General features: G+C 59.0%; 2 protein-coding genes across 2 annotated transcripts in view; both read left to right on the top strand.

Moving 5' to 3' along the window:
* Window positions 1-18,652, top strand: part of ERF (ETS2 repressor factor) — a 56,026-nt gene extending 37,374 nt beyond the window's left edge. Inside the window, exon 3 of the mRNA XM_075581174.1 lies at window positions 16,681-18,652. Within this exon, the coding sequence (XP_075437289.1) occupies window positions 16,681-17,831 (1,151 nt within the window). The 3' untranslated portion in view covers window positions 17,832-18,652. The remainder of the gene's footprint in view (window positions 1-16,680) is intronic.
* Window positions 18,653-19,827: 1,175 nt separating this feature from the next.
* Window positions 19,828-22,714, top strand: LOC142475198 (uncharacterized). The gene is made up of 2 exons (XM_075581173.1): window positions 19,828-20,226; window positions 20,434-22,714. The coding sequence occupies exon 2, from the start codon at window positions 20,905-20,907 to the stop codon at window positions 21,922-21,924; it is 1,020 nt and encodes a 339-aa protein (XP_075437288.1). The 5' UTR covers window positions 19,828-20,226; window positions 20,434-20,904; the 3' UTR covers window positions 21,925-22,714.
* Window positions 22,715-23,560: the final 846 nt, after the last annotated feature.

Genomic DNA, 23,560 nt, shown 5'->3' with positions numbered 1-23,560 from the left:
TATACCCTGCATTGGGCACAGGGGCACTGACTGCTTATTATATGCCCTGCGTTGGGCACAGGGGCACTGACTGCTTATTATAGGCCCTGCGCTGGGCACAGGGGCACTGACTGCTTATTATATGCCCTGCGCTGGGCACAGGGGCACTGACTGCTTATTATATACCCTGCGCTGGGCACAGGGGCACTGACTGCTTATTATATACCCTGCGCTGGGCACAGGGGCAATGACTGCTTATTATAGGCCCTGCGCTGGGCACAGGGGCACTGACTGCTTATTATATACCCTGCGCTGGGCACAGGGGCACTGACTGCTTATTATATACCCTGCGCTGGGCACAGGGGCACTGACTGCTTATTATAGGCCCTGCGTTGGGCACAGGGGCACTGACTGCTTATTATATACCCTGCGCTGGGCACGGGGGCACAGACTGCTTATTATATACCCTGCGCTGGGCACAGGGGCACTGACTGCTTATTATAGGCCCTGCGCTGGGCACGGGGGCACAGACTGCTTATTATATACCCTGCGCTGGGCACAGGGGCACTGACTGCTTATTATAGGCCCTGCGTTGGGCACAGGGGCACTGACTGCTTATTATATACCCTGCACTGGGCACAGGGGCACTGACTGCTTATTATAGGCCCTGCGCTGGGCACAGGGGCACTGACTGCTTATTATAGGCCCTGCGCTGGACACAGGGGCACTGACTGCTTTTTATAGGCCCTGCGCTGGGCACAGGGGCACTGACTGCTTATTATAGGCCCTGCGCTGGGCACAGGGGCACTGACTGCTTATTATAGGCCCTGCGCTGGGCACAGGGGCACTGACTGCTTATTATAGGCCCTGCGCTGGACACAGGGGCACTGACTGCTTTTTATAGGCCCTGCGCTGGGCACAGGGGCACTGACTGCTTATTATATACCCTGCGCTGGGCACAGGGGCACTGACTGCTTATTATATACCCTGCGCTGGGCACAGGGGCACTGACTGCTTATTATATACCCTGCGATGGGCACAGGGGCACTGACTGCTTATTATATACCCTGCGCTGGGCACAGGGGCACTGACTGCTTATTATATACCCTGCGCTGGGCACAGGGGCACTGACTGCTTATTATAGGCCCTGCGCTGGGCACAGGGGCACTGACTGCTTATTATATACCCTGCGCTGGGCACAGGGGCACTGACTGCTTATTATATACCCTGCGCTGGGCACAGGGGCACTGACTGCTTATTATATACCCTGCGCTGGGCACAGGGGCACTGACTGCTTATTATATACCCTGCGCTGGGCACAGGGGCACTGACTGCTTATTATATACCCTGCGCTGGGCACAGGGGCACTGACTGCTTATTATATACCCTGCGCTGGGCACAGGGGCACTGACTGCTTATTATATACCCTGCGCTGGGCACAGGGGCACTGACTGCTTATTATATACCCTGCGCTGGGCACAGGGGACTGACTGCTTATTATAGGCCCTGCGCTGGGCACAGGGGCACTGACTGCTTATTATATACCCTGCGCTGGGCACAGGGGCACTGACTGCTTATTATATACCCTGCGCTGGGCACAGGGGCACTGACTGCTTATTATATACCCTGCGCTGGGCACAGGGGCACTGACTGCTTATTATAAACCCTGCGCTGGGCACAGGGGCACTGACTGCTTATTATATACCCTGCGCTGGGCACAGGGGCACTGACTGCTTATTATATGCCCTGCGCTGGGCACAGGGGCACTGACTGCTTATTATAGGCCCTGCGCTGGGCACAGGGGCACTGACTGCTTATTATATACCCTGCGCTGGGCACAGGGGCACTGACTGCTTATTATAGGCCCTGCGCTGGGCACAGGGGCACTGACTGCTTATTATATACCCTGCGCTGGGCACGGGGGCACAGACTGCTTATTATATACCCTGCGCTGGGCACAGGGGCACTGACTGCTTATTATAGGCCCTGCGCTGGGCACAGGGGCACTGACTGCTTATTATATACCCTGCGCTGGGCACGGGGGCACAGACTGCTTATTATATACCCTGCGCTGGGCACAGGGGCACTGACTGCTTATTATAGGCCCTGCGCTGGGCACGGGGGCACAGACTGCTTATTATATACCCTGCGCTGGACACAGGGGCACTGACTGCTTATTATAGGCCCTGCGTTGGGCACAGGGGCACTGACTGCTTATTATATACCCTGCGCTGGGCACAGGGGCACTGACTGCTTATTATAGGCCCTGCGCTGGACACAGGGGCACTGACTGCTTTCTATAGGCCCTGCGCTGGGCACAGGGGCACTGACTGCTTATTATATACCCTGCGCTGGGCACAGGGGCACTGACTGCTTATTATATACCCTGCGCTGGGCACAGGGGCACTGACTGCTTATTATATACCCTGCGATGGGCACAGGGGCACTGACTGCTTATTATATACCCTGCGCTGGGCACAGGGGCACTGACTGCTTATTATATACCCTGCGCTGGGCACAGGGGCACTGACTGCTTATTATAGGCCCTGCGCTGGGCACAGGGGCACTGACTGCTTATTATATACCCTGCGCTGGGCACAGGGGCACTGACTGCTTATTATATACCCTGCGCTGGGCACAGGGGCACTGACTGCTTATTATATACCCTGCGCTGGGCACAGGGGCACTGACTGCTTATTATATACCCTGCGCTGGGCACAGGGGCACTGACTGCTTATTATATACCCTGCGCTGGGCACAGGGGCACTGACTGCTTATTATATACCCTGCGCTGGGCACAGGGGCACTGACTGCTTATTATATACCCTGCGCTGGGCACAGGGGCACTGACTGCTTATTATATACCCTGCGCTGGGCACAGGGGCACTGACTGCTTATTATAGGCCCTGCGCTGGGCACAGGGGCACTGACTGCTTATTATATACCCTGCGCTGGGCACAGGGGCACTGACTGCTTATTATATACCCTGCGCTGGGCACAGGGGCACTGACTGCTTATTATATACCCTGCGCTGGGCACAGGGGCACTGACTGCTTATTATATACCCTGCGCTGGGCACAGGGGCACTGACTGCTTATTATAGGCCCTGCGCTGGGCACAGGGGCACTGACTGCTTATTATATACCCTGCGCTGGGCACGGGGGCACAGACTGCTTATTATATACCCTGCGCTGGGCACAGGGGCACTGACTGCTTATTATAGGCCCTGCGCTGGGCACGGGGGCACAGACTGCTTATTATATACCCTGCGCTGGACACAGGGGCACTGACTGCTTATTATAGGCCCTGCGTTGGGCACAGGGGCACTGACTGCTTATTATATACCCTGCGCTGGGCACAGGGGCACTGACTGCTTATTATAGGCCCTGCGCTGGACACAGGGGCACTGACTGCTTTCTATAGGCCCTGCGCTGGGCACAGGGGCACTGACTGCTTATTATATACCCTGCGCTGGGCACAGGGGCACAGACTGCTTATTATATACCCTGCGCTGGGCACAGGGGCACTGACTGCTTATTATAGGCCCTGCGCTGGGCACAGGGGCACTGACTGCTTATTATATACCCTGCGCTGGGCACGGGGGCACAGACTGCTTATTATATACCCTGCGCTGGGCACAGGGGCACTGACTGCTTATTATATACCCTGCGCTGGGCACGGGGGCACAGACTGCTTATTATATACCCTGCGCTGGGCACAGGGGCACTGACTGCTTATTATATACCCTGCGATGGGCACAGGGGCACTGACTGCTTATTATATACCCTGCGCTGGGCACAGGGGCACTGACTGCTTATTATATACCCTGCGCTGGGCACAGGGGCACTGACTGCTTATTATATACCCTGCGCTGGGCACAGGGGCACTGACTGCTTATTATATACCCTGCGCTGGGCACAGGGGCACAGACTGCTTATTATATACCCTGCGCTGGGCACAGGGGCACTGACTGCTTATTATAGGCCCTGCGCTGGGCACAGGGGCACTGACTGCTTATTATATACCCTGCGCTGGGCACGGGGGCACAGACTGCTTATTATATACCCTGCGCTGGGCACAGGGGCACTGACTGCTTATTATATACCCTGCGCTGGGCACGGGGGCACAGACTGCTTATTATATACCCTGCGCTGGGCACAGGGGCACTGACTGCTTATTATATACCCTGCGATGGGCACAGGGGCACTGACTGCTTATTATATACCCTGCGCTGGGCACAGGGGCACTGACTGCTTATTATATACCCTGCGCTGGGCACAGGGGCACTGACTGCTTATTATATACCCTGCGCTGGGCACAGGGGCACTGACTGCTTATTATATACCCTGCGTTGGGCACAGGGGCACTGACTGCTTATTATAGGCCCTGCGCTGGGCACAGGGGCACTGACTGCTTATTATATACCCTGCGCTGGGCACAGGGGCACTGACTGCTTATTATATACCCTGCATTGGGCACAGGGGCACTGACTGCTTATTATAGGCCCTGCGCTGGGCACAGGGGCACTGACTGCTTATTATATGCCCTGCGCTGGGCACAGGGGCACTGACTGCTTATTATATACCCTGCGCTGGGCACAGGGGCACTGACTGCTTATTATATACCCTGCGCTGGGCACAGGGGCACTGACTGCTTATTATAGGCCCTGCGCTGGGCACAGGGGCACTGACTGCTTATTATATACCCTGCGCTGGGCACAGGGGCACTGACTGCTTATTATAGGCCCTGCACTGGGCACAGGGGCACTGACTGCTTATTATATACCCTCGCGCTGGGCACGGGGGCACAGACTGCTTATTATATACCCTGCGCTGGGCACAGGGGCACTGACTGCTTATTATAGGCCCTGCGCTGGGCACGGGGGCACAGACTGCTTATTATATACCCTGCGCTGGGCACAGGGGCACTGACTGCTTATTATAGGCCCTGCATTGGGCACAGGGGCACTGACTGCTTATTATATACCCTGCGCTGGGCACAGGGGCACTGACTGCTTATTATAGGCCCTGCGGTGGACACAGGGGCACTGACTGCTTTCTATAGGCCCTGCGCTGGGCACAGGGGCACTGACTGCTTATTATATACCCTGCGCTGGGCACAGGGGCACTGACTGCTTATTATATACCCTGCGCTGGGCACAGGGGCACTGACTGCTTATTATATACCCTGCGCTGGGCACAGGGGCACTGACTGCTTATTATAGGCCCTGCATTGGGCACAGGGGCACTGACTGCTTATTATATACCCTGCGCTGGGCACAGGGGCACTGACTGCTTATTATAGGCCCTGCGGTGGACACAGGGGCACTGACTGCTTTCTATAGGCCCTGCGCTGGGCACAGGGGCACTGACTGCTTATTATATACCCTGCGCTGGGCACAGGGGCACTGACTGCTTATTATATACCCTGCGCTGGGCACAGGGGCACTGACTGCTTATTATATACCCTGCGCTGGGCACAGGGGCACTGACTGCTTATTATATACCCTGCGCTGGGCACAGGGGCACTGACTGCTTATTATAGGCCCTGCGCTGGGCACAGGGGCACTGACTGCTTATTATATACCCTGCGCTGGGCACAGGGGCACAGACTGCTTATTATATACCCTGCGCTGGGCACAGGGGCACTGACTGCTTATTATAGGCCCTGCATTGGGCACAGGGGCACTGACTGCTTATTATATACCCTGCGCTGGGCACAGGGGCACTGACTGCTTATTATAGGCCCTGCGGTGGACACAGGGGCACTGACTGCTTTCTATAGGCCCTGCGCTGGGCACAGGGGCACTGACTGCTTATTATATACCCTGCGCTGGGCACAGGGGCACTGACTGCTTATTATATACCCTGCGCTGGGCACAGGGGCACTGACTGCTTATTATATACCCTGCGCTGGGCACAGGGGCACTGACTGCTTATTATAGGCCCTGCGGTGGACACAGGGGCACTGACTGCTTTCTATAGGCCCTGCGCTGGGCACAGGGGCACTGACTGCTTATTATATACCCTGCGCTGGGCACAGGGGCACTGACTGCTTATTATATACCCTGCGCTGGGCACAGGGGCACTGACTGCTTATTATATACCCTGCGCTGGGCACAGGGGCACTGACTGCTTATTATATACCCTGCGCTGGGCACAGGGGCACTGACTGCTTATTATAGGCCCTGCGCTGGGCACAGGGGCACTGACTGCTTATTATAGGCCCTGCGCTGGGCACAGGGGCACTGACTGCTTATTATAGGCCCTGCGTTGGGCACAGGGGCACTGACTGCTTATTATAGGCCCTGCGCTGGGCACAGGGGCACTGACTGCTTATTATATACCCTGCGCTGGGCACAGGGGCACTGACTGCTTATTATATACCCTGCGCTGGGCACAGGGGCACTGACTGCTTATTATATACCCTGCGCTGGGCACAGGGGCACTGACTGCTTATTATATACCCTGCGCTGGGCACAGGGGCACTGACTGCTTATTATAGACTCTGCGTTGGGCACAGGGGCACTGACTGCTTATTATATACCCTGCGCTGGGCACAGGGGCATTGACTGCTTATTATAGGCCCTGCGCTGGGCACAGGGGCACTGACTGCTTATTATATACCCTGCGCTGGGCACAGGGGCACTGACTGCTTATTATAGGCCCTGCGCTGGGCACAGGGGCACTGACTGCTTATTATATACCCTGCGCTGGGCACAGGGGCACTGACTGCTTATTATATACCCTGCGCTGGGCACAGGGGCACTGACTGCTTATTATATACCCTGCGCTGGGCACAGGGGCACTGACTGCTTATTATATACCCTGCGTTGGGCACAGGGGCACTGACTGCTTATTATAGGCCCTGCGCTGGGCACAGGGGCACTGACTGCTTATTATATACCCTGCGCTGGGCACAGGGGCACTGACTGCTTATTATATACCCTGCATTGGGCACAGGGGCACTGACTGCTTATTATATGCCCTGCGTTGGGCACAGGGGCACTGACTGCTTATTATAGGCCCTGCGCTGGGCACAGGGGCACTGACTGCTTATTATATGCCCTGCGCTGGGCACAGGGGCACTGACTGCTTATTATATACCCTGCGCTGGGCACAGGGGCACTGACTGCTTATTATATACCCTGCGCTGGGCACAGGGGCAATGACTGCTTATTATAGGCCCTGCGCTGGGCACAGGGGCACTGACTGCTTATTATATACCCTGCGCTGGGCACAGGGGCACTGACTGCTTATTATATACCCTGCGCTGGGCACAGGGGCACTGACTGCTTATTATAGGCCCTGCGTTGGGCACAGGGGCACTGACTGCTTATTATATACCCTGCGCTGGGCACGGGGGCACAGACTGCTTATTATATACCCTGCGCTGGGCACAGGGGCACTGACTGCTTATTATAGGCCCTGCGCTGGGCACGGGGGCACAGACTGCTTATTATATACCCTGCGCTGGGCACAGGGGCACTGACTGCTTATTATAGGCCCTGCGTTGGGCACAGGGGCACTGACTGCTTATTATATACCCTGCGCTGGGCACAGGGGCACTGACTGCTTATTATAGGCCCTGCGCTGGACACAGGGGCACTGACTGCTTTTTATAGGCCCTGCGCTGGGCACAGGGGCACTGACTGCTTATTATATACCCTGCGCTGGGCACAGGGGCACTGACTGCTTATTATATACCCTGCGCTGGGCACAGGGGCACTGACTGCTTATTATATACCCTGCGATGGGCACAGGGGCACTGACTGCTTATTATATACCCTGCGCTGGGCACAGGGGCACTGACTGCTTATTATATACCCTGCGCTGGGCACAGGGGCACTGACTGCTTATTATAGGCCCTGCGCTGGGCACAGGGGCACTGACTGCTTATTATATACCCTGCGCTGGGCACAGGGGCACTGACTGCTTATTATATACCCTGCGCTGGGCACAGGGGCACTGACTGCTTATTATATACCCTGCGCTGGGCACAGGGGCACTGACTGCTTATTATATACCCTGCGCTGGGCACAGGGGCACTGACTGCTTATTATATACCCTGCACTGGGCACAGGGGCACTGACTGCTTATTATATACCCTGCGCTGGGCACAGGGGCACTGACTGCTTATTATATACCCTGCGCTGGGCACAGGGGCACTGACTGCTTATTATATACCCTGCGCTGGGCACAGGGGACTGACTGCTTATTATAGGCCCTGCGCTGGGCACAGGGGCACTGACTGCTTATTATATACCCTGCGCTGGGCACAGGGGCACTGACTGCTTATTATATACCCTGCGCTGGGCACAGGGGCACTGACTGCTTATTATATACCCTGCGCTGGGCACAGGGGCACTGACTGCTTATTATAAACCCTGCGCTGGGCACAGGGGCACTGACTGCTTATTATATACCCTGCGCTGGGCACAGGGGCACTGACTGCTTATTATATGCCCTGCGCTGGGCACAGGGGCACTGACTGCTTATTATAGGCCCTGCGCTGGGCACAGGGGCACTGACTGCTTATTATATACCCTGCGCTGGGCACAGGGGCACTGACTGCTTATTATAGGCCCTGCGCTGGGCACAGGGGCACTGACTGCTTATTATATACCCTGCGCTGGGCACGGGGGCACAGACTGCTTATTATATACCCTGCGCTGGGCACAGGGGCACTGACTGCTTATTATAGGCCCTGCGCTGGACACAGGGGCACTGACTGCTTTCTATAGGCCCTGCGCTGGGCACAGGGGCACTGACTGCTTATTATATACCCTGCGCTGGGCACAGGGGCACTGACTGCTTATTATATACCCTGCGCTGGGCACAGGGGCACTGACTGCTTATTATATACCCTGCGCTGGGCACAGGGGCACTGACTGCTTATTATATACCCTGCGATGGGCACAGGGGCACTGACTGCTTATTATATACCCTGCGCTGGGCACAGGGGCACTGACTGCTTATTATATACCCTGCGCTGGGCACAGGGGCACTGACTGCTTATTATAGGCCCTGCGCTGGGCACAGGGGCACTGACTGCTTATTATATACCCTGCGCTGGGCACAGGGGCACTGACTGCTTATTATATACCCTGCGCTGGGCACAGGGGCACTGACTGCTTATTATATACCCTGCGCTGGGCACAGGGGCACTGACTGCTTATTATATACCCTGCGCTGGGCACAGGGGCACTGACTGCTTATTATATACCCTGCGCTGGGCACAGGGGCACTGACTGCTTATTATATACCCTGCGCTGGGCACAGGGGCACTGACTGCTTATTATATACCCTGCGCTGGGCACAGGGGCACTGACTGCTTATTATATGCCCTGCGCTGGGCACAGGGGCACTGACTGCTTATTATAGGCCCTGCGCTGGGCACAGGGGCACTGACTGCTTATTATATACCCTGCGCTGGGCACAGGGGCACTGACTGCTTATTATATACCCTGCGCTGGGCACAGGGGCACTGACTGCTTATTATATACCCTGCGCTGGGCACAGGGGCACTGACTGCTTATTATATACCCTGCGCTGGGCACAGGGGCACTGACTGCTTATTATATACCCTGCGCTGGGCACAGGGGCACTGACTGCTTATTATATGCCCTGCGCTGGGCACAGGGGCACTGACTGCTTATTATAGGCCCTGCGCTGGGCACAGGGGCACTGACTGCTTATTATATACCCTGCGCTGGGCACAGGGGCACTGACTGCTTATTATAGGCCCTGCGCTGGGCACAGGGGCACTGACTGCTTATTATATACCCTGCGCTGGGCACGGGGGCACAGACTGCTTATTATATACCCTGCGCTGGGCACAGGGGCACTGACTGCTTATTATATACCCTGCGATGGGCACAGGGGCACTGACTGCTTATTATATACCCTGCGCTGGGCACAGGGGCACTGACTGCTTATTATATACCCTGCGCTGGGCACAGGGGCACTGACTGCTTATTATATACCCTGCGCTGGGCACAGGGGCACTGACTGCTTATTATAGACCCTGCGCTGGGCACAGGGGCACTGACTGCTTATTATAGACCCTGCGCTGGGCACAGGGGCACTGACTGCTTATTATAGACCCTGCGCTGGGCACAGGGGCACTGACTGCTTATTATAGACCCTGCGTTGGGCACAGGGGCACTGACTGCTTATTATATACCCTGCGCTGGGCACAGGGGCACTGACTGCTTATTATAGGCCCTGCGTTGGGCACAGGGGCACTGACTGCTTATTATATACCCTGCGCTGGGCACAGGGGCACTGACTGCTTATTATATACGCTGCGCTGGGCACAGGGGCACTGACTGCTTATTATATACCCTGCGCTGGGCACAGGGGCACTGACTGCTTATTATATACCCTGCGCTGGGCACAGGGGCACTGACTGCTTATTATATACCCTGCGCTGGGCACAGGGGCACTGACTGCTTATTATAGGCCCTGCGTTGGGCACAGGGGCACTGACTGCTTATTATATACCCTGCGCTGGGCACAGGGGCACTGACTGCTTATTATATACCCTGCGCTGGGCACAGGGGCACTGACTGCTTATTATATACCCTGCGCTGGGCACAGGGGCACTGACTGCTTATTATATACCCTGCGCTGGGCACAGGGGCACTGACTGCTTATTATATACCCTGCGCTGAGCACAGGGGCACTGACTGCTTATTATATACCCTGCGCTGGGCACAGGGGCACTGACTGCTTATTATATACCCTGCGCTGGGCACAGGGGCACTGACTGCTTATTATATACCCTGCGCTGGGCACAGGGGCACTGACTGCTTATTATATACCCTGCGCTGGGCACAGGGGCACTGACTGCTTATTATATACCCTGCGTTGGGCACAGGGGCACTGACTGCTTATTATAGGCCCTGCGCTGGGCACAGGGGCACTGACTGATTATTATATGCCCTGCGCTGGGCACAGGGGCACTGACTGCTTATTATATACCCTGCGCTGGGCACAGGGGCACTGACTGCTTATTATAGGCCCTGCGCTGGGTACAGGGGCACTGACTGATTATTATATGCCCTGCGCTGGGCACAGGGGCACTGACTGCTTATTATATACCCTGCGCTGGGCACAGGGGCACTGACTGCTTATTATATACCCTGCGCTGGGCACAGGGGCACTGACTGCTTATTATATACCCTGCGCTGGGCACAGGGGCACTGTGCTTATTATAGGCCCTGCGCTGGGCACAGGGGCACTGACTGCTTATTATATACCCTGCGCTGGGCACAGGGGCACTGACTGCTTATTATAGGCCCTGCGTTGGGCACAGGGGCACTGACTGCTTATTATAGGCCCTGCGTTGGGCACAGGGGCACTGACTGCTTATTATATACCCTGCGCTGGGCACAAGGGCACTGACTGCTTATTATATACCCTGCGCTGGGCACAGGGGCACTGACTGCTTATTATATACCCTGCGCTTGGCACAGGGGCACTGACTGCTTATTATATACCCTGCGCTGGGCACAGGGGCACTGACTGCTTATTATATACCCTGCGCTGGGCACAGGGGCACTGACTGCTTATTATATACCCTGCGCTGGGCATAGGGGCACTGACTGCTTATTATAGACTCTGTGTTGGGCACAGGGGCACTGACTGCTTATTATATGCCCTGCGCTGGGCACAGGGGCACTGACTGCTTATTATAGGCCCTGCGCTGGGCAGAGGGGCACTGACTGCTTATTATATGCCCTGCGCTGGGCACAGGGGCACTGACTGCTTATTATAGGCCCTGCGCTGGGCACAGGGGCACTGACTGCTTATTATATACCCTGCGCTGGGCACAGGGGCACTGACTGCTTATTATATACCCTGCGCTGGGCACAGGGGCACTGACTGCTTATTATATACCCTGCGCTGGGCACAGGGGCACTGACTGCTTATTATATACCCTGCGTTGGGCACAGGGGCACTGACTGCTTATTATAGGCCCTGCGCTGGGCACAGGGGCACTGACTGCTTATTATATACCCTGCGCTGGGCACAGGGGCACTGACTGCTTATTATATACCCTGCGTTGGGCACAGGGGCACTGACTGCTTATTATAGGCCCTGCGTTGGGCACAGGGGCACTGACTGCTTATTATAGACCCTGCGCTGGGCACAGGGGCACTGACTGCTTATTATATGCCCTGCGCTGGGCACAGGGGCACTGACTGCTTATTATATACCCTGCGCTGGGCACAGGGGCACTGACTGCTTATTATATACCCTGCGCTGGGCACAGGGGCACTGACTGCTTATTATATGCGCTGGGCACAGGGGCACCGACTGCTTATTATATACCCTGCGCTGGGCACAGGGGCACTGACTGCTTATTATATACCCTGCGCTGGGCACAGGGGCACTGACTGCTTATTATAGGCCCTGCGCTGGGCACAGGGGCACTGACTGCTTATTATATACCCTGCGCTGGGCACAGGGGCACTGACTGCTTATTATATACCCTGCGCTGGGTACAGGGGCACTGACTGCTTATTATAGGCCCTGCGCTGGGCACGGGGGCACTGACTGCTTATTATATACCCTGCGCTGGGCACGGGGGCACAGACTGCTTATTATATACCCTGCGCTGGGCACAGGGGCACTGACTGCTTATTATATACCCTGCGCTGGGCACAGGGGCACTGACTGCTTATTATATACCCTGCGCTGGGCACAGGGGTACTGACTGCTTATTATATACCCTGCGCTGGGCACAGGGGGCACTGACTGCTTATTATATACCCTGCGCTGGGCACAGGGGCACTGACTGCTTATTATAGACCCTGCGCTGGGCACAGGGGCACTGACTGCTTATTATAGACCCTGCGTTGGGCACAGGGGCACTGACTGCTTATTATAGACCCTGCGTTGGGCACAGGGGCACTGACTGCTTATTATATACCCTGCGCTGGGCACAGGGGCACTGACTGCTTATTATAGGCCCTGCGTTGGGCACAGGGGCACTGACTGCTTATTATAGACCCTGCGCTGGGCACAGGGGCACTGACTGCTTATTATATACCCTGCGCTGGGCACAGGGGCACTGACTGCTTATTATATACCCTGCGCTGGGCACAGGGGCACTGACTGCTTATTATATACCCTGCGCTGGGCACAGGGGCACTGACTGCTTATTATATACCCTGCGCTGGGCACAGGGGCACTGACTGCTTATTATAGGCCCTGCGCTGGGCACGGGGGCACAGACTGCTTATTATATACCCTGCGCTGGGCACAGGGGCACTGACTGCTTATTATAGGCCCTGCGTTGGGCACAGGGGCACTGACTGCTTATTATATACCCTGCGCTGGGCACAGGGGCACTGACTGCTTATTATAGGCCCTGCGCTGGACACAGGGGCACTGACTGCTTTCTATAGGCCCTGCGCTGGGCACAGGGGCACTGACTGCTTATTATATACCCTGCGCTGGGCACAGGGGCACTGACTGCTTATTATATACCCTGCGCTGGGCACAGGGGCACTGACTGCTTATTATATACCCTGCGATGGGCACAGGGGCACTGACTGCTTATTATATACCCTGCGCTGGGCACAGGGGCACTGACTGCTTATTATATACCCTGCACTGGGCACAGGGTCACTGACTGCTTATTATAGGCCCTGCGCTGGGCACAGGGGCACTGACTGCTTATTATATACCCTGCGCTGGGCACAGGGGCACTGACTGCTTATTATATACCCTGCGCTGGGCACAGGGGCACTGACTGCTTATTATATACCCTGCGCTGGGCACAGGGGCACTGACTGCTTATTATAGGCCCTGCGCTGGGCACAGGGGCACTGACTGCTTATTATAGGCCCTGCGTTGGGCACAGGGGCACTGACTGCTTATTATATACCCTGCGCTGGGCACAGGGGCACTGACTGCTTATTATATACCCTGCGCTGGGCACAGGGGCACTGACTGCTTATTATAGGCCCTGCGCTGGGCACAGGGGCACTGACTGCTTATTATAGGCCCTGCGTTGGGCACAGGGGCACTGACTGCTTATTATATACCCTGCGCTGGGCACAGGGGCACTGACTGCTTATTATATACCCTGCGCTGGGCACAGGGGCACTGACTGCTTATTATATACCCTGCGCTGGGCACAGGGGCACTGACTGCTTATTATAGACCCTGCGCTGGGCACAGGGGCACTGACTGCTTATTATAGACCCTGCGCTGGGCACAGGGGCACTGACTGCTTATTATAGACCCTGCGTTGGGCACAGGGGCACTGACTGCTTATTATAGACCCTGCGTTGGGCACAGGGGCACTGACTGCTTATTATATACCCTGCGCTGGGCACAGGGGCACTGACTGCTTATTATATACCCTGCGCTGGGCACAGGGGCACTGACTGCTTATTATATACCCTGCGCTGGGCACAGGGGCACTGACTGCTTATTATATACCCTGCGCTGGGCACAGGGGCACTGACTGCTTATTATAGGCCCTGCGTTGGGCACAGGGGCACTGACTGCTTATTATAGGCCCTGCGTTGGGCACAGGGGCACTGACTGCTTATTATATACCCTGCGTTGGGCACAGGGGCACTGACTGCTTATTATATACCCTGCGTTGGGCACAGGGGCACTGACTGCTTATTATATACCCTGCGCTGGGCACAGGGGCACTGACTGCTTATTATATACCCTGCGCTGGGCACAGGGGCACTGACTGCTTATTATATACCCTGCGCTGGGCACAGGGGCACTGACTGCTTATTATATACCCTGCGCTGGGCACAGGGGCACTGACTGCTTATTATATACCCTGCGCTGGGCACAGGGGCACTGACTGCTTATTATATACCCTGCGCTGGGCACAGGGGCACAGGGGCACTGACTGCTTATTATATACCCTGCGCTGGGCACAGGGGCACTGACTGCTTATTATATACCCTGTGCTGGGCACAGGGGCACTGACTGCTTATTATATACCCTGCGTTGGGCACAGGGGCACTGACTGCTTATTATAGGCCCTGCGCTGGGCACAGGGGCACTGACTGCTTATTATAGGCCCTGCGCTGGGCACAGGGGCACTGACTGCTTATTATAGACCCTGCGTTGGGCACAGGGGCACTGACTGCTTATTATATACCCTGCGCTGGGCACAGGGGCACTGACTGCTTATTATATACCCTGCGCTGGGCACAGGGGCACTGACTGCTTATTATATACCCTGCGCTGGGCACAGGGGCACTGACTGCTTATTATATACCCTGCGCTGGGCACAGGGGCACTGACTGCTTATTATATACCCTGCGTTGGGCACAGGGGCACTGACTGCTTATTATAGGCCCTGCGCTGGGCACAGGGGCACTGACTGATTATTATATGCCCTGCGCTGGGCACAGGGGCACTGACTGCTTATTATATACCCTGCGCTGGGCACAGGGGCACTGACTGCTTATTATAGGCCCTGCGCTGGGCACAGGGGCACTGACTGATTATTATATGCCCTGCGCTGGGCACAGGGGCACTGACTGCTTATTATATACCCTGCGCTGGGCACAGGGGCACTGACTGCTTATTATATACCCTGCGCTGGGCACAGGGGCACTGACTGCTTATTATATACCCTGCGCTGGGCACAGGGGCACTGTGCTTATTATAGGCCCTGCGCTGGGCACAGGGGCACTGACTGCTTATTATATACCCTGCGCTGGGCACAGGGGCACTGACTGCTTATTATAGGCCCTGCGTTGGGCACAGGGGCACTGACTGCTTATTATAGGCCCTGCGTTGGGCACAGGGGCACTGACTGCTTATTATAGGCCCTGCGCTGGGCACAGGGGCACTGACTGCTTATTATATACCCTGCGCTGGGCACAGGGGCACTGACTGCTTATTATATACCCTGCGCTGGGCACAGGGGCACTGACTGCTTATTATATACCCTGCGCTGGGCACAGGGGCACTGACTGCTTATTATATACCCTGCGCTGGGCACAGGGGCACTGACTGCTTATTATATACCCTGCGCTGGGCACAGGGGCACTGACTGCTTATTATATACCCTGCGTTGGGCACAGGGGCACTGACTGCTTATTATATACCCTGCGCTGGGCACAGGGGCACTGACTGCTTATTATATACCCTGCGCTGGGCACAGGGGCACTGACTGCTTATTATATACCCTGCGTTGGGCACAGGGGCACTGACTTCTTATTATATACCCTGCGCTGGGCACAGGGGCACTGACTGCTTATTATATACCCTGCGCTGGGCACAGGGGCACTGACTGCTTATTATATACCCTGCGTTGGGCACAGGGGCACTGACTGCTTATTATATACCCTGCGCTGGGCACAGGGGCACTGACTGCTTATTATATACCCTGCGCTGGGCACAGGGGCACTGACTGCTTATTATATACCCTGCGTTGGGCACAGGGGCACTGACTGCTTATTATATACCCTGCGCTGGGCACAGGGGCACTGACTGCTTATTATATACCCTGCGCTGGGCACAGGGGCACTGACTGCTTATTATAGGCCCTGCGCTGGGCACAGGGGCACTGTGCTTGTTATAGACAGAAGTCAGAGTTAATTAGCAGGGAGATGGGTAAAGCGTTCAGATTGGCAATGCCACGGTAGGATAGCGGTTAAGTGGTGGCACCGGGGCGTATTTGACTCTCTCTCTCCCTTGACAGGAGGCCCGGTCCCGCAGAGCGCCCCCGCTGTGCCCTCGGGGGGTTCCCACTTCCGCTTCCCACCCTGCACCCCATCAGATGTCCTGTCTCCTACCGAGGACCTGCGCTCGCCCACCCTCTTCTCCACGGTGGCGCGGCGCCTTGCCCGCGGCTCTGTCAGCGACTGCAGTGACGGCACATCCGCCAACTCCGAGGTGGAGGAGAGCCTGAGCGAAGAGCAGCTCCGCCGGGGCCCGGGGCCCGACATCCCTCCCTTCCGGGGGCCGCCCCTACCCCGGCTTTCCCACGAGGGCATCTTCAGGATCTACCCCCGCCCGCGAGTGCCCGAGCCTCTCAGCCCCTTCCCGGGCTCACCCATGGGAGGCCCCAGCGGCCTCCTCCCACCGCAGCTCTCACCCGCCCTGTCCATGACTCCCAACCACCTGAACTACAGCCCGTCCCCCAGCCTGAGCCCCATGTACCCGGGCGGGAGCCATTTCTCCTTCAACCCGGAGGACATGAAGCGCTACCTGCAGGCGCACACGCAGAGCGTGTACAACTACCACCTGAGCCCGCGCGCCTTCCTGCACTACCCCAGCATCGTGGTGCCGCAACCCCAGCGCCCGGACAAGCCTCTCCACCTCCCCCCCGAGGAATCCCCCTTCAAATTCAAGCTGCAGCCCCCTCCGCTGGGCAGGCGGCAGCGGGACCGGGCCCCTGAGGGCACGGAGCCGGGCTCCTCGTCTTCTGGGGTCCCGCAGATTAAGGTGGAGCCCATCTCTGACGGGGAGGAGGAGGAGGAGGAAGAGGAGGAGCTCACGGTAGAGGTGACGGACATCAGCGACGAGGAAGACGACGACGAGGAGGTGTTCAAAGCGCCGTCTGCCCAGGAGCAGAAAGCTCCGCCCCCCGCGCCGCCACCGCCGCCGAAGGAAGAGGAACCCGCCAACGCTGCGGGGGGCGAGAGCAGCCGTTGTATCCCACTCAAACTGCGCTTCAAGCGGCGTTGGAGCGAGGATCAGCGCCTGGAGGCGGAGGGAGAGGAGTCGGATAGAAAGGTGCGGGGTACCCAGGAGGAGCCCCCCCTGCCCGGGGGTCCCCCATGCAGGAGGGTGAGCACGGACCTGCAGAGAGCCACCGAGGAACTCTCCCTGGAGAACCGCGATCCCTAATCTGTGCGCGGTGACGCTCGCGGGGGGGCCTGCCGTGAGGGGGAGCACGCAGGCACACACTACTCTCCCCCCCCCCCCCACACGGGCGCACACCTCTCCCCCCTCGGACGGGTGCACCTCTCCCCCCTCCTGCGGGTGCACCTCTCCCCCTCCTGAGGGCGCTCCGCTCCCCCTCCTGAGGGCGCTCTGCTCCCCCCTCCCGCAGGCGCTCCCCCCTCCCGCAGGCGCTCGGGGTGTTGGGGAATTCCTTAATTTTATCATTTTAGTTTTTTAGTCACAAGAAAATGAGGAAGTGAAGCGGAGTAATAACCGCCGTCCTGACCCCGCGCGGGAGAGACTGCCGCTCACACTGACCTTTTACCCCGGCTCTGCCAGGGCGTACGCATTTTATAACGCTTACCCCCAGTACATATGTAAATACCCCGCGCAGGGGGCAGCAGATCCAACCGAGAGGCCGCGATTCCAAAGGCAACCAGAGACTATTGTGTATCTCAGCACCGGCTCTGAGCTAGTGGCTCTGAGCTAGCCCCCCCCCCCCCCAGCTCTGAGCTAGCCCCCCCCAGCTCTGAGCTAGCCCCCCCGCCCAGCTATGAGCTAGCCCCCCCCAGCTCTGAGCTAGGCCCCCCCCAGCTCTGAGCTAGGCCCCCCCCCAGCTCTGAGCTAGGCCCCCCCCCCAGCTCTGAGCTAGCCATCCCCCAGCTCTGAGCTAGGCCCCCCCCCCAGCTCTGAGCTAGCCCCATCTCCCCCCCAGCTCTGAGCTAACCCCATCTCCCCCGCCCCCAGCTCTGAGCTAGCCCCATCTCCCCCGCCCCCAGCTCTGAGCTAACCCCATCTTCCCCCCCCCCCCCCAGCTCTGAGCTAGCCCCATCTCCCCCCCCCAGCTCTGAGCTAGCCCCATCCCCCCCCCCAGCTCTGAGCTAGCCCCATCCCCCCCCCCCCCCCAGCTCTGAGCTAGCCCCATCTCCCCAATCCCAACTCTGAGCTAGCCCCATCTCCCCCCCCCCCCCCGGCTCTGAACTAACCCCATCTCCCCCCCCTCAACTCTGAGCTGACCCTCCTCAACTCTGAGCTAACCCCATCCCCCCCCCAGCTCTGAGCTGACCCCATCTCCCCCCAGCTCTGAGCTGTCCCCATCTCCCCCCCCCCCCAGCTCTGAGCTGACCCCATCTCCCCCCCCCAGCTCTGAGCTGACCCCATCTCACCCCCCCAGCTCTGAGCTGACCCCATCTCACCCCCCCCCAGCTCTGAGCTGACCCCATCTCACCCCCCTCCCAGCTCTGAGCTGACCCCATCTCCCCCCCCCCAGCTCTGAGCTGACCCCATCTCCCCCCCCCAGCTCTGAACTAACCCCATCTCCCCCCCCCCCCCAGCTCTGAGCTAACCCTCAACTCTGAGCTGACCCCATCTCCCCCCCAACTCTTAGCTAACCCTCAACTCTGAGCTGACCCCATCTCCTCCCCCCAGCTCTGAACTAACCCCATCTCCCCCCCCCCCCCAGCTCTGAGCTGACCCCATCTCCCCCCCCCCAGCTCTGAACTAACCCCATCTCCCCCCCCCCCAGCTCTGAGCTGACCCCATCTCCCCCCCCCTCAGCTCTGAGCTGACCCCATCTCCCGCCCAGCTCTGAACTAACCCCATGTCCCCCCCCCAGCTCTGAGCTGACCCCATCTCCCCCCCCCTCAGCTCTGAGCTCAGGACCCCCCCTCTTCTGCTGTCAGAAGGCCCATGGCAGGGAGATACCCTTCCCCCTCTATTCCTGCCCTCCTCCCACCCCCCATGGCAGGGAGATACCCTTCCCCCTCTATTCCTGCCCCCCCCCCCACCCCCCATGGCAGGGAGATACCCTTCCCCCTCTATTCCTGCCCCCCCCCACCCCCCATGGCAGGGAGATACCCTTCCCCCTCTATTCCTGCCCCCCCCCACCCCCCTTGGCAGGGAGATACCATTCCCCCTCTATTCCTGGCCCCCCTCCACCCCCCATGGCAGGGAAATACCTCCCCCCCCCCCCCAAGGCCGTGAAATACCCCCCCCCCCCCATGTCAGGGAGATGGGAGATACCCTCCGTCTCTATTCCTGCGCCCCCCCTCCCCTTTATTTCAGGGAAATACCCCCGCCCCCCCCATGGCAGGGAGATGCCCTTCCCCCTCTATTCCTGCCCCCCACCCCATGGCAGGGAAATACCCCCCCTCCCCCATGGCAGGGAGATGCCCTTCCCCCTCTATTCCTGCACCCCATGGCAGGGAAATACCCCCCCCCTTTACCTGCTGCCTTACACGCTGTGGCGTCCAATATGTTCTTTCTGCGTTTTATAAACTGTTTTATATTGTCTGCGTCTGACGGTAACCCTACCCCTGCAGGGTCCCCGTCACCAGGCCGTGTTTGGGGGGCTGCGCAGGTTATCCTCACACGTTACCGGGCGTGTTTGGGGGGCTGCGCAGGTTATCCTCACACGTTAGTGGCGTGTTTGGGGGCTGCGCAGGTTATCCTCACACGTTAGCGGCGTGTTTGGGGGCTGCGCAGGTTATCCTCACACGTTAGCGGCGTGTTTGGGGGCTGCGCAGGTTATCCTCACACGTTAGCGGCGTGTTTGGGGGCTGCGCAGGTTATCCTCACACGTTAGTGGCGTGTTTGGGGGGCTGCGCAGGTTATCCTCACACGTTAGCGGCGTGTTTGGGGGCTGCGCAGGTTATCCTCACACGTTAGCGGCGTGTTTGGGGGCTGCGCAGGTTATCCTCACACGTTAGCGGCGTGTTTGGGGGGCTGCGCAGGTTATCCTCACACGTTAGCGGCGTGTTTGGGGGCTGCGCAGGTTATCCTCACACGTTAGCGGCGTGTTTGGGGGGCTGCGCAGGTTATCCTCACACGTTAGCGGCGTGTTTGGGGGCTGCGCAGGTTATCCCCCGACACACACACACACCACACACCCTCACCACACACCCTCACCACACACACACCAGACACACACACACACACCAGACACACCAGACACACACCACACACCACACACCACACACCCTCACCACACACACACCAGACACACACACACACACACCAGACACACCAGACACACAAGATGTCTGAGGCACTCAATCTAAGCAATATACAGCTCAAAAAGTACTCTTTCTGCCCGCTCTCTCTGGCCCGCTCTCTCGCTCTCTCTGGCCCGCTCTCTCGCTCTCTCTGGCCCGCGCTCTCTCTCTCTGGCCCGCGCTCTCTCTCTCTGGCCCGCGCTCTCTCTCTCTGGCCCGCGCTCTCTCTCTCTGGCCCGCGCTCTCTCTCTCTGGCCCGCGCTCTCTCTCTCTGGCCCGCGCTCTCTCTCTCTGGCCCGCGCTCTCTCTCTCTCTGGCCCGCGCTCTCTCTCTCTGGCCCGCGCTCTCTTTTTCTGCGCTCTCTTTTTCTGCCCGCGCTCTTTTTCTGCCCGCGCTCTCTCTTTCTGCCCGCTCTCTCTCTCTGGCCCGCGCTCTCTCTGGCCCGCGCTCTCTCTGGCCTGCGCTCTCTCTCTAGCCCGCGCTCTCTCTCTGGCCCGCGCTCTATCTCTCTGGCTTGCGCTCTCTCTCTGGCCCGCGCTCTCTCTTTCTGCCCACGCGCTCTTTCTGCCCGCGCTCTCTCTCTCTGGCCCGCGCTCTCTCTCTCTGGCCCGCGCTCTCTCTCTCTGGCCCGCGCTCTCTCTCTCTGGCCCGCGCTCTCTCTCTCTGGCCCGCGCTCTCTCTCTCTGGCCCGCGCTCTCTCTCTCTGGCCCGCGCTCTCTCTCTCTGGCCCGCGCTCTCTCTCTCTCTGGCCCGCGCTCTCTCTCTCTCTGGCCCGCGCTCTCTCTCTCTCTGGCCCGCGCTCTCTCTCTCTGGCCTGCGCTCTCTCTCTGGCCCGCGCTCTCTCTCTCTGGCCCGCGCTCTCTCTTTCTGGCCCGCGCTCTCTTTCTGCCCGCGCGCTCTTTTTGCCCGCGCTCTCTCTTTGGTTAGGGGAATTCGTAGGGTTACAGCCGCCCTCCCCACCTTGTGCAGGATGTGAACTACAGGAGTTACGTTTCCCCGTTATAGCACAATGTTTCTTTTTAGGGGAGGCTGGGGTTTACATAGTGGTACTTTACCTCCTGTAGTGCTGACAATCAGACACGTGCCTTATTGGGATCACCTGCAGGCGCCACCCCACACAGTCTCACTCACGCCTGTCTGCCCCGAGGCTCCCAGTCCTGTCTGCCCGAGGCTCCCAGTCCTGTCTGCCCGAGGCTCCCAGTCCTGTCTGTCCGAGGCTCCCAGTCCTGTCTGTCCGAGGCTCCCAGTCCTGTCTGCCAGTCCTGTCTGTCCGAGGCTCCCAGTCCTGTCTGCCAACCCCCCCCCCCCCCCCCCGCAGGATCCCAAATCCCGGACCCATAAACCCCAGGGCACCTGCAAGATCCTCCCCCCCCCCCCTGCATGATCCCATATCCCCCAGGGCAACAGCAGGATCCTCCCCCCCGCAGGATCTCACAGCCGGACCCATAACCCGCAGGGTTCTGACCCGGCGGCGCAGTCCAGCCCTCTGGGCAACGGCAGGGCCCCAAACCCCCCGCAGGATTCCCGGGGGTCTCCCGCCGGCCCCAAACCCCCCGCAGGATTCCCGGGGGTCTCCTGCCGGCCCCAACCCCCCCACAGGATTCCCGGGGGTCTCCCGCTGGCCCCAAACCCCCCCGCAGGATTCCCGGGGTCTCCCGCTGGCCCCAAACCCCCCGCAGGATTCCCGGGGGTCTCCCGCCGGCCCCAAACCCCCCCCCCGCAGGATTCCCGGGGGTCTCCCGCTGGCTTCTCACTGCAGCCTAGAAGTCTCTATACATACAGGATGTAAATATATATAACAAAGTCTGTGCATTGTAACAATGTTATCTTACACAATAAAACAAGCTCCCCTTCCTTGTGTTCTGTTACTCTGTGCTGCCCCCCCAGGCTCCGCACCTCCCCCCCCGCGCACGCTCCCTGTCTGGCTGCCCCCCCAGGCTCCGCACTTCTCCCCCCAGCGCTCCCTGTCTGCCTGCCCCCCCAGGCTCCGCACCTCTCCCCCCGCGCGCTCCCTGTCTGCCTGCCCCCCCCCATGCTCCCTGTCTGGCTGCCCCCCCAGGCTCCGCACCTCTCCCCCCCCGCGCTCCCTGTCTGTGCTGCCCCCCCAGGCTCCGCACCTCTCCCCCCCGCGCTCCCTGTCTGTGCTGCCCCCCAGGCTCCGCACCTCCCCCCCCCCCCCCGTGCTCCCTGTCTGTGCTGCCCCCCCAGGCTCCGCACCTCTCCCCCCCCGCGCTCCCTGTCTGTGCTGCCCCCCCAGGCTCTGCACCTCCCCCCCCCGTGCTCCCTGTCTGTGCTGCCCCCAGGCTCCGCACCTCCCCCCCGCGCTCCCTGTCTGGCTCCGCACCTCTCCCCCCTGTGCTCCCTGTCTGGCTGCCCCCCCAGACTCCGCGCTTCTCCCCCCGCGCCCCATGACAGGCTGGCCCCCCCAGACTCTGCGCCTCTCCCTCCTGTGCTGTCTGACCTGCCCCCCCAGACTCTGCGCATCTCCCCCTCTATCTCCACACCTCTCCCCCCCGCGCCCCCTGACTGGCCTCCCCCCCTATTGCCGTGCCTCCCCCCCCCCAGCGCCCCTTGACTGGCCTCCCCACCTGCCCCCCTATCTCAGCGCATCGCGCCCCCCTAACGCCGAGTCTCCCCCCCCTAACGCCTAGTCTCTCTCCAGTCTAACTTCCGCCCCCTTCTGTCTCGCCCCTCCTGACT

The sequence above is a fragment of the Ascaphus truei genome, unplaced genomic scaffold, assembly GCF_040206685.1.
Source record: "Ascaphus truei isolate aAscTru1 unplaced genomic scaffold, aAscTru1.hap1 HAP1_SCAFFOLD_1099, whole genome shotgun sequence".
Lineage (NCBI taxonomy): Eukaryota > Metazoa > Chordata > Amphibia > Anura > Ascaphidae > Ascaphus > Ascaphus truei.
This window is presented reverse-complemented; position numbering and strand designations above follow the sequence as displayed.

Coding starts and splice junctions, on each gene's coding strand:
- LOC142475198 (XM_075581173.1), top strand. CDS start 20,905: ATGTCTGAGGCACTCAATCTAAGCAATATACAGCTCAAAAAGTACTCT.